Raw genomic sequence first — 12189 nt, forward strand, 5'->3', positions numbered from 1 at the left:
AACCCCAATTAAATCTTCTGAGGTTAAAAATAAATAAAACACTCTCTGCCAACTAAATCAAATACAGCAAAGGATTTCCACAATGATTGACATCCACACGCAAAGCCAACCCTTTCCCCAACATCCGACTTCGAGTTAAGGTAATTAATATTTGCTTAATGTTATGTTTTAAAAGCATATCTGCTTTGCCCAATGAGGGCAGAAGAGCTATTTTTACTTCCTCTTGCCGTGGTATAGCCTGTCAATGCTCAGAGAACACAGCATTGTCATTTACTGTCCGTGTCACCATGTTTAGGGTGGTGATTAGTATTTACAAAAGAAAGAAATTCTCCCTCCCCACTGAATTGTATTGCAAATGACTGGCACCCCCCCCCCCCATAGCCCTTGACGTGTGTCCTGACAATGGTGCATAGACCATGCGAGCTGAGGGGGTCTCTCTCTGCCACCCCCTCTGATGTGTGCTCAGCACAGCTGGGTACCAGCCAGCTGATACTTACCAGGAGTCATGCAGTCACAGGGCAGGGCCAACGGGCCCCCTCAAATGACACAGCTGCAAAGAGTGCACTCCACCGTCTGATTACATTTTTTACAAGGAAAGAGAGGAAGAATACAGCCTGAAATATAAACACAGGAATCTAACAGCCTCTGCTTTAGCTATTCTGCTCTATCACAAAGCCGATTTGTTTTTTCTTCCCTTATGTAATGTCTTGGGGCTCGGAAAGCCTGTAGTTACGGGCAATGACATTTGCAGCTACTGCTGCTGAGGAAAAATGCTTTGAGCGATGTGTGGCGGCGGCCACGGTGGTGGTGGATGGAGCTGGAAGGGAACCACACACTTGCTCGCGTGGGGAGTGATGGGGAGGGATCAAAGGAACCTCTTATGTAAGAGTAAGAAATTCTAAAATTAGGGAAATAGAGGATCAATTCTCAAATAAACTTTGCAGGTATATAACACAAAGGTTTTTTGTTTTGTTTTGTTTTTTTAACATACGGCACTCTGGACACTTCCAAATAAAATTAAACCATACCATTTCAGTTTACTGTCTCTCTACTCTTCAGGGGGTTTCAGGGGCAACTTTAGGCATTGTTTATTTATTTATTTATTTATTAAAAGATTTTATTTATTTATTTGACAGAGAGAGAGAGACAGCCAGCGAGAGAGGGAACACAAGCGGGGGGAGTGGGAGAGGAAGAAGCAGGCTCCCAGTGGAGGAGCCTGATGTGGGGCTCGATCCCAGGACCCTGGGATCATGCCCTGAGCTGAAGGCAGATGCTTAACGACTGAGCCACCCAGGCACCCCTAGGCATAGTTTAGGTTGGAAAAACCACAGGCCTATGACACTAGGGCGAAAGGTGAAACGGCCTGAAAGCACCCAGATTTTATACCACCGTAGAACTCGACTGCTACCGATCTGCTGGAATGTCACATTTTCCAACACGCGGCCACGGACAGACTTGGAACAGTTAGAGGCAGAAACACCGCCAAGTACCTACTATCTTGTAAGCAGAAACTATGCATACCAGCCCTGCTACCCTGGACCTCTAAAACATCTCAGCCACCAATTACTACTGGATGGTGTCTTGTCTACCAAAAGGCGAGTTTGGGGAGGACCAGTCCGGGATCTGCCATTTGGCTGCAGACTGAGCGGCAGAGGAAGGCGATGCATGCAAAGGCCACAGGAGGCAACCCCATGTTCAAGGACCTGCTCTTGTCTCATGTGTCACCTCCCAAAGGCTCGGGCTCCAGGGCTGACAGCCAATCATCCAGCTTTCCGGCTACAAGGTCAAACACCACGCAGAGGAGGGAGGCGCCAGACCAGGAGCCTGACTCTATTTTAGACTCGAGGAAATCAAGGCACAGATCTGGCTCCAAATGGAACCCACTGACCAATTATTCAATATTTCCAGGGCACAACAAGGCCTCTGGTCAGGCAAAACCCCTTCCAGGTAGGACAACGGTCGGTCCTCACCTCAACTTGCAATTAGAATCACCTCGGGGAGCTTTTTACGTGACTCTTCCCAGGCGGTTCCAGCCCCTGAGACTACAGTTGGTCAGGGTGGCCCGGGGCCTGGACAATTTTAAATCTCCCCGGGGACTCTTCCGTGCAGCTAAGGTGTGATTGGCCTGGGGTCATCCCTGATACAAAGCATTCAACAGCACCACTCAAACTCCTTTTATGACTCTCAGAATATTTCCTGTTACTAAAAGAAAAGCATGTCAGTATCACAAATCTTAAGCAGGCATTCGTCTTTGAGTTTATTCACTAAGGAAGAGTAAATTTTCTGATGATTAATATTTTCTGACTTAGCCTTTGGGCAAAGCTCTACCAATCAAATATGCATTCGTGTTTCAGACAATGGGAAAAGTGGCATTCGTTTCTATTACCCTATGGTACTATACTCGCCGCCTGGAAACTCACGGAGTATTATTTGAGAACTCCTAAGTTTCTGGCTAGCTTGATGAGCACTGAATAAACACTTTTATTCTAGGGAACCAATGGTTGACCGCCAATAAGCCAAAGCACATGCAATTAATGGTTTAATGGTTCAAAGCACTGTTTTGCTTTCTCAGTGTATTAAAAAAAAAAATAGGTTCGCAAAAACAGAACAGTAATGGGATATGCTAAGTTATCATCTTACTATATATATATATATATATATATATATTTTTTTTTTTTTTTTTTTTTTTTTTTTCCCCAGAGAGGGAGAAAGTGGGGTGGGCGAGGAAGAGAATCTTAAGGAGGCTCCACATCAGAGCAGAGCCCCACATGGGGCTTGATCTCAGGACCCTGAGATCACGACCTGAGCCTAAATCAAGAGTCTGACACTTAACTGACCGAGCCACCCAGGCGCCATGAAAATAATCTTCTTTCAATAAGTTTTCACTTATTTGTAACAGCGTGAATCTCTCTAGTCATATTACTTGAAATTAATGATGATACAGTTTCAGTTGTTTTTTGGATAAGCATCTAATGGGCACATTTATTATAAATTGACAGCACTGATGACGACCCAGCTAGCAAAGACAAACTTTACCTATCAGACCTGCTATGGTTAGAAAACAGCTTCTGACCTGAATTCCCAAATGCATTGGTGGTTCAGATCGATGTCTTTCTCTCGAGACCGTGGTTAGAAAATAAACATGGGGAAAGAAGTTGGCACCATCTTTTTCCTTCACACCGTCTGCCATGGTCTGGATGTTTGTGTTGCCCCCAAATTCTCATGTTGACATCCTAACCCCTGAAGGTAATGGTATGAGGAGGTGAGGCCTTCAGGGGGTGTTCGGGTCATGAGCGTGGAGCCCTCTGGCCATAAGGGACCAGTGCCCTTATGAAAAAGCCCCCCACCCCCAGCCCCCTCATCCCTTCTACCACAGCATGACAGAGTGGGAAGACTGCAGCCCGGAAGAGGACCACCCCCCGACCAAGCTGGCTTCCAGAACAGTGAGAAATAAACATCTGTTGTTCATAAGCCACCCAGTCCGCAGTATGCATGTCGTTCTAGTGACCCTAACGGGCTAACCATCACTCACCCAGCTGACCCTCCAAGGGAGTGGTTCAGGAGAGGGGATGGCCAGACCCCCAGCACAGGGACCATTGTCAACGCAGTGAGTGGTCTGCCTACTCAGGGGTCAGACACACCGACCCGAAGCAGAAGGACATTTTCCTTATATTACCCAAAGGTGGGATCAGGCAGGCCTTGAGGGAGAATAGCCTTGAAAATAAGAAGGCTGCCAGAAGCCACACCTTCCCACCTAGAGGGATGGTTTTAGCTGAAGGAGAAATTCTCTTTACTGGAAGGCTCATCAAAGGACCCCGAAGTGATTTCTGCCCCCTCCCCATGGCAGTGCTCTTTGCCTTCAGGGCCTGTGACTCCCTTAGCTCAGTGAATGTGGTGTCTTCATCAATTGTTTGACATCTTATGGGAGCTTAGAGATGGGCAAGCAATACCACCCAAAGCTCCCCCGCCCCCATTCTGAAGCTCTTGACCCTCCGAGAGGAGAAGACAGGTGCCAACTCCAACGCCCTCACCCAATTCGGAATACCCTCATAGCTCCCCTAGATACCAAAAGACGAGAGCTGCCTATGGGGTCTCCTTGCTTTCTCTCTTGACCATCCACCCTCTTTCGCCAAGAGACATTCTCCACTCCGCTCTGCTGTTAGAATAACATCTAACCCCTCCCAGGGCCGCCAAGGCCCCCATGTAACCACTCCCCGGCTGTGTCCGACTGCAGCCACCCTCTACCAACTCTCACTCGGCCATGGCCATGAGGGCCCTTCACACCCTCTAAATAGTCAGTTCACCACTGCCCTGGAACTTTTGTCTTTGCTGCTCTCTCCTGTTCCCTCTGCCTGGTCTCTGGCCACACAAAACCTATGCAAGGAGCTTCCTCCTGCCAGCCAAGTCCAAGCTGTGCAGAGAGACCTTCCGGGGCCACTCACTCTACAGTGGCCCCATGCTGACCCCTCTCTGGATGTCCTCTTTGCCTGCACTGACCCCAGGGCCATGTGCTGCCTTCTCTACCCTTCTCTGGGCTCTGGAAGGCTGACCCCACCTATGGCCTGCACTGCTTGGGCTCCCCTGGCCTTCTGGCTGCCAGCTGGGTTCCGCCAATGAGACCAGAAAGCCAGGGCAAGTGGGGGTATTTGGTCCCTGCCACTTCCTGCTTTAGCATCCTAATCCCACCCCTTCACTTCTACAGCTCCTGCCGGCCTGCCAGCTGCTCTCCTAGGACTCTAGCAGTACCGCCTCCTTCCCTTGATCCAACACCCCCGGCTGCCTCCCTCAGTCCTGCCCCAATTCATCTGTTCTTCACTAACTCGAACCACTGCCATGTCCCTGTTAGGACTGGTAGGACTCAGCCCCTGTCCCCTCCTTGGTCACTCTCTAGCATGTTATCCTGTGTTACTTTCTCCACTGTACTTGTCTCCACTAATCCGAAGTACCTTGTTCACTTACTTTTCTCAGTTATCTGACCCCTCCTCAACCACTAGAGCATAAGCAGGAAGCTTAGCGTGTTCACCGGTCTACCCCATGGGCCTAAACTAGGGCCTGGGACATAAGCATTCAATACACAACAAAATAATAAAAAAGGACTGAACGCTAGCCCATGGTTTCTGCTAAAAAATATCACCTTGTCGTTAAGCTCTTCCCTGATCATGTAAGGTAAAACATCAATCTCCCTCCCCTCCCGGACCTCCACCCCCTCCTCCCCTATCTTCTCTGCCTTACTTGTTTCTATAGCACGATCGCCTCCTAACAAATTTAATATTTGTTGACAGTCTGTTGCCCCCAACAGAAGAAAGGTCAGCTCCGAAGGCAGGGTTGTGATTCCATTCACTGCTGTCCCCTCAGAGCCTAGAATAGTGCCTGGCCCAAGGAGAGTCTCAAACATTTGTTAAAATGAACAGCTAGCAAAGTGGACAAGATTTCATACAAAGCAATTTCAGGAATGTCCCCAGCACTTACTGGGAAGACCGTAAAACTGTGAACTGCTAGACACCCAAGCAAATAAGCACAGCCTTACACGACCCGACCCTGCTCCATTAGAAAGAACACCTCGAACCCCTAGGAAAGAGACTTGATACAGTGGCTAGACCTTGGCCTCAGGAAGAGAGAAGATTTTAGAATAAGATGAGTGAGACCCTGCATTTACGACAATCGTTGCTGTAGGAAACAATGTAGCAGGAGCTTACCTAAGCACACAGCCGTTGTAAATCCTTCCTGAAAGCGACTGGGCACATAAATTACAAATAAATGGGACACAGTCACACCATGCTCTGTTCCACAGTGGTGTTCCTCTTGGCAGCAGCCTTCAACTACAAGTTCATTGACAATTTGCGCAGACCCAGAGCCAAGCATGGAAAGCATCACTTTTTTTTGACAGCTGCTCTCCTCATGAGGCATATCTCTCAAAGACAGGCTTTATTCTGCAATGCCTTCGTTATCCAAATTTTATTCTGCACACTAATTGCAGATTTGAAATAAATTCCTCCTCCCTGCCACCACTATTGATTACTCATACCTGCCCCCTCAGCTTCCTAAGTTTCTAAACTGGGTAGATTTAAAAAAAAATTAAAAATCGGCTCCCCACCTACTGGGTGTCCCGATGGTGGCATGTCACCCCTTCAGGGAGCAAGATTCCTGATTATTCTAAAGGCCCTTCCCCCCAACACCATTCAACCAAAACTGGCCAGCCACAGGATAATGAGCAACCGCAGATCCTCACCCAAACATTGGCTTTTCTTCCAATAGTGCAGATTGAGAATGCAGAGACGTTGTCCTATTTATGAACAGTGAGTCACGTCGCCGCTCCACGTCTGTTTCCTGCTCCCTATGAATGAGCGGAGCCCCTTCCCCAAATGAGTAAGTGCAGAGCGACGGTACATGCCCCAGGGGTGGCAGTGTAAGCTCCCGTCCACTCCGGGTGCTAATGCATCCCTTGACCGTTTCTTACTCCACTCCCCCCACCCCTACTCTCCCCACCCGAGTAGACACCCGGGGGCAGGGGCGTCTCCGGGAGGAGGTGACCAGCCACCATCAAAGGTGAGGCGCCCAAAGCCCCTGCGCGGGGTGCGCGCGCGGCCCGGCAGGTGCTCGGGGACCCGGGACCCTCGGGGAGCGCGCCCCCGCCCCCTCCGGGCCAGGAGTGGACCGCAGCAGGGCAGCCGGGGGCGTCGCCGCATCCCTGAGGGTCGCCTCTCGGCCCCCAGCCAGCAGCCCGGGCTGGAGAGGCTGCCCCGGGCCGGCCGGGACCTGGGCGCCGGGACCCGCGCCGCCTCCTCGGGGCAACAAGTGTCAGCCCTCCGCCCGACGGCCCGCCCGGCCCGGTGCTCACCCGGCACAGGCCGTCCACGAACACGCGCGGGTCCAGGTGGCAGGCGATGGTGGCGCTGGGCAGGTCCTGCAGGTCCACCTCCTCCATCTCGCAGTCGATGAAGCTCCAGTCGCCGCCGCCCTCGTCGGCCTCAGCCGCCCCCGAGAACGGCACGAAGGGCCGCAGCGTCACCCCGGGCTGCGCTCGCGACTCGGCCGCCTCGGCCGCCGCCCGGAGCCGGGGCCCGGCCACGGCGTCCTCCATCCCTGAGCCGGAGCCCGCGCGCCCCCGTGCGCCCCCGTCGGCTGAGCCGGGCTCGAACGCGCGCTCTTCGCGCTCTCCCGCCCGCCGCCTTGGCGGTTAACCCCCTCCGGCTCCCGTCGCAGCCGGCGGCGGTCACCACGGCTCCCCCGGACGCGGCCTCCGCGCGCCGGCCCCGCCCAGCCCCGGGGGCGGAGCTCAGGCGGACTTAGCGGCGGTTCCTTTAAGGCCGGCCCCCGCTGGGTCATTGTATCCCGCCCTTCCAGGAGAGAAAGCCAATAAAAGAACGGAATTCTTCTCACGTGATCCTCATTCCACCGCCCTCAGTCCGAAGCCTCAGGGTGGCCATGCTGGTTAGGGGCAAAGGCCTCTTCAGCCAGTTCCGCTTTTCCGACAGCTGGTGTCAGCTGAATGGCACCAGGCAGTGTCTTGGGCGCCCGGATGGTAACTGCAGAGGCAGAGCTTCTCTGGTTCCCAGGAGGTGACGCTTTGAGGCACATAGGCCAACTTTGGGGAATTTAAGCGAGATCCAGTTTTGGCTGTGGCTCCGTGGCCTTTGGCAAGAGGTTAAAGGCTTACCGTATATTATGACATATAGTCGCAGTAAGGATTGAACTAGACCGTGACAATACCGTACTTTTATATTTCAGCATATTAGTCGTTATATCATTGTTCAAAATTTATATAATCAGAAGTAAATTTTTGAGTTACCACTACGTGCTGTGTACAAGAGGAGTTAACAAAGGGAACAAAACATCGGTCCCTACCTTTGGGGAATTAATAGAGGGAAAGCACAAGTTCTCAAATAAGCCTCTCTCTCCCTGCAGAATAGATAGAATTCCTTCACCAGGGAAGATAACGTGATGCAGTGAAAACATGGGTCTGAATTTCAGCTTTGGTCTTAATTATTTGGATGAGTAACCTGAATCTTAGTTTCCTTAAATGAAAAATGTGGTCATATACGGTAAGAGTCCAGTAAGGGCTGGTAACTCTGTTTATGTGTAGGTTTGTTTGCAAGATGTGAAATCAGACCTGTGTTTTCTCCTAAAGTGGGCTGACCCAACTTAGTTAAGAACTGTAACTGAATATAATAAAAAGTATATCCAACTAATAGCTGAGATTTATTCAGAATATGCCGTGGGCTGTTGTTGCCATTGTGACAATTCCACCAGCGGTTTGTGGCCAGTAGGCGCTTAAATCCAAGTGGACTAGTAATATTCATGCAGAGATAACTCATGAAATAGAATGTGATATAAGGATCAAGAAATGTAGGAACCATCATTGCTGGTGGGAATGCAAAATGGTGCAGCCACTTTGGAAAAACAGTATGGCAGGTCCTCAAAAAGTTAAACATAGGGTTACGGTGGGACTCAGCAATTCCTCTCTAGGTATGAACCCAAGAGAAATGAAAACATGTCCACACAAAACCAATATTCAAAGGTTCATAACATTGTTATTAAAAATAGCCCCACTGTCCTGAGTGTGGAGCCTGCTTAGGACTCCTTCTCTCTCTCCCTCTGCCCCTGTCCCCCTGCTGGTGTTCTCTCTCTCTCTCTCTCAAAATAAATAAATAAAACAAAACAAAATAAAAAATAAATTAAAATAGCCCCAAAGCGGAAATAACCCAAATGTTCATCAATAGCCAAATGGGTAAATGACGTGTACATCCGTAGAAATGGAATATTATTCAGCCATTAAAAGGGATGAGGTTCTGATAAACACTACCACATGACGAACCCTGGAAACATTAAGCAATGTGAAGGAAGCCAGTTACAAAACACCACATACTATATTATCCCATTTAAATGAAATGTCCAAGATGGGCAAATCCACAGAGAAAGAAAATAGATTAGTGGCTGTCGGGGGCTGGGAGAGGAGAGAAGGCGCAGTACGTGCTAAAAGGTTTTGTTTTTTGGAGGGGGGTGAAGAAAATGTTCTAAAATTGAAATGTGGTGATGTTTGCACAACTGCATGAATATACTAAAAGTCACTGAATTGTACACTCAAGAGCGAGTTTTACAATATGTGAATTATATCTCAATAAAGCTAGTGTTTACAAAACAGGAACTGTGTTAAAGGCCACAAGGGGTTAGATGAGTTGTGGCAGAGTGGGTGACTTTGCAGAGTCGAGAACTCTCTGTAAACTTGGCCAGACATTCTGAAAAGGGTAACAAAGGGGATGAGGCACCAGTTTTGGAAAAACAACACCCAGGCAACCCGTTGCTGGGTGGGTCCATGTCATCACCCTTAGGACAGGACGCTCTTTCAATCCAGGCTTACCCTAAGCTGCTTAGAGCAAGCAGGGAGGGCCAGGGGACAATGCATGTGAGCAGGAAACACACCAGGAAAAAGAAACCTAAAATGTACACAGAGCAGGCCATCACAGCTGGCCAGCTGCTGAGCTAAGAGAAAAAGGCACAAGGTCAATCTCAGGCAAGTGGTAAAGACAGAGTTACCTGTCCTTGACTTTGGAATGCAGCTAGTCCTTACTAAGACACAGATACAGTCACACATTACTTCAGTGACTTTGGATTCCCACCACCGGCTCTCTTCTCTCCCTCTCCAGGCAGCGAAGTTAAGATGGGGACATGTTTTTCCTAGTTGTCTGTGTGATCCCAATAATAATACCGATTTCATTTGGCTAGCTGTTAATTAATGGGTGCACACATAAACTAGCTCACATGATCCCCACAAACGGTGTTATTACTCCTGGTTCTTAGAACCAAGGCTCAGAGATTGAATGACCTTCCCACAAGCCAACAGGCAGCAGATGGCAAAGCAGAGTACCAACTCTGCTCTCATCCTGCGCTGCCTCTGCCCCTTGGGACTCTAGGACCCAGAACAATGGTAAGGAACCAAAGAAAAACAGTGGGGAAAGGGAGAGGAGAGGGAAAAGAAAGGAAAGGAAAAGAAACGAAGGGATGGGAGAGGTAGGAATTTGAGAGCAAAGGTAGGGGGTGCTTGAGGTTCAAAATGGGGGGCAGGGTGATGATTCTAAGGAAGGGCTCACTCTCAGGTACTCAGGACCAGCGCTGGGCGTGATGCTGGAAAGATCGAGAGCTCTCAAAATATCAGAGCAAAATGACGGAATCTCTCAATAATTAGGATTAACGTCACCCCTTCCTCATCTAGGGGCATGCCCTGAGTTCTTGCCCTATTGCAGGTGGTAGACTTGGTCATAAGATGTCTGATTCTTCCTTCCACTTAGAAAATAAACTTTTATAGTAACTGCCATCTTTGTCACACCTTATACATTTAAGAAAGGCAGACCCCCGTGTCTTATGCTTTCACTGACACTAACACTAACCATCAGTGGCCTTTCCCAAGGAGGGAAAAAAACAGAGAAAACGTGCTGTCAACGGCACAGGTGGTCAACAGCACAGGTGGTCAACAGCACAGGTGGAAACTAAGCGCAAGGTGCTGCTTAACTCCGATTGCAGTCGTTGCTCAGGGTGAAATCCACTAAACTTGGGGGCCATCTTTTAAGAGCTGCTCTACCATGAAACAGGTACAAAATTCCTAACGTGTCCTTTGGGAACTGTTAGCTGTTCCTCCTTTTCCAACTGTGGCGATGGAATCCAAAACCTACCCCTGCTCCCTGGTTGGGCATCTAGTAGACAGCCTTCCCTTCTCCTTGGCTCGCAGGAGCAGATTCGATCCAGACGTTCAGATACCAGGAAGGGAAAGGAACCTACATGGATAAAGAGCTGCTCTCAGAGATTCTTTTTTTGTTTTTTGTTTTTTGGGGTTTTTTTTTGTGTGTGTGTGTGTGTGAAATGAGGGAAGGGACACAAATTTTAATTAATATATCCTACCATTTCCCGTTCATTTTCCTCCCCTAACTCCTTCCTTCGCAGCAGCCATTGTAATTACTGAATATAAGAGACGAGGCGCTCAGAAAGCCACGTTTGGTTATTTTTGTTCTTAGCATCTGTCTCTTCCATTTAATGCAGCCCGGTTATGCAAACACGCCGATGCCTGGATAAGCCAGCCTATTCATTTGCCAGGTGGGAAAGTGTCATTGGATAACACTTTGGATTGCTTTCTGTTTTGTTCCGGGAATTGAAGGGGGCTGTGTGCAGTAGGCGCTCGATGAATGCTTATTAAATGAACCAAAGGCATTTCTGCACACTCGAGAGATTATAGACATTTAAACATTTTATTTAGGATAAAAGGCAAATAGCTGACTTTCCGAGTGTTTGCTCTTACAAGGGAGGAACTGTTCCGAAGTCTGCTCTAGTCAGCTCCTCAAATGTGCCATTTGAAAATTCCTATTCTGTTACCTTCTGTAAAACGAATACAAATATATGCTGTGTTTTTGTTGTTGTCGTTTTGGCTTTCTTTTTTCTTTTTTTAGGGAAAGGAACTTTTCCGCCTGATCAAGCCTAATCAGGTTTCATTCTTAAAATCCACTTTCAGGGGCGCCTGGATGGCTCAGTGGGTTAGGTGTCTGCCTTTGGCTCAGGTCATGATCCCAGTGTCCTGGGATCAAGCCCTGCATCAGGCTCCCTGCTCAGCGGGGAGTCTGCTTCTCCCTTCCCCTGCTCTTGTGTTCTCTCTCTCTCTCTCCTTCTCAAATAAATAATAAAATAGCAATCTTTTAGAAAATTAAATTAAATCCCACTTTTAAAATCCCTGTTATTTTCTATGGTCTTCTGATACTTCTTAAATCAGAAAGCTTGAGTTATAAACTGAGTTTTGAGAGAAATATTGGAATTTGGTTCCTTTGCCTTTCCAAGTTTAGAAAGTTCACTGGCTTTTCTATCACCCTAAGTTCTCTTTCAAGATAGCTGACACCTGTGTCGTTTTTATGTGAGTTGGGATTCTTCTGGTTGCAAGGAACCAAAACCTCTGGAGCCTGTTTAAACAGGAGAGAATTTAAATTAAATTCAGGGTGCCTTGTGGTGACCAAGGGCAGCCATGCAGCCAGGCCGCAGGAAAGTCCTAGAAAGTGGACCTTATCCAGAAGCCAGGTTGTCACTTGGGCCATCTTGAGGCCATCGGAGGTCGAGGATGGGTGTATAAGCAAAGAAGTTATCTACTTCTGGAAGTTCACAGCCACGCATTTTCAGGGTGCTCTCGTTCAAAATATTTTCCTTTGTATCGAGCTA

General features: G+C 48.6%; 1 protein-coding gene across 1 annotated transcript in view; it reads right to left on the minus strand.

Annotated features, from left to right (window-relative positions):
* RCAN1 (regulator of calcineurin 1) overlaps positions 1 to 7248 on the minus strand; it is a 102965-nt gene extending 95717 nt beyond the window's left edge. Inside the window, exon 1 of the mRNA XM_045785578.2 lies at positions 6839 to 7248. Coding sequence (XP_045641534.1) covers positions 6839 to 7081 — 243 coding nt within the window. The 5' untranslated portion in view covers positions 7082 to 7248. The remainder of the gene's footprint in view (positions 1 to 6838) is intronic.
* Between the last annotated feature and the right edge of the window lie 4941 nt (positions 7249 to 12189).

Source organism: Ursus americanus, chromosome 4 (genome assembly GCF_024610735.1).
Source record: "Ursus americanus isolate L20-20 chromosome 4, mUrsAme1.1.p, whole genome shotgun sequence".
NCBI classification, from domain to species: Eukaryota; Metazoa; Chordata; class Mammalia; order Carnivora; family Ursidae; genus Ursus; species Ursus americanus.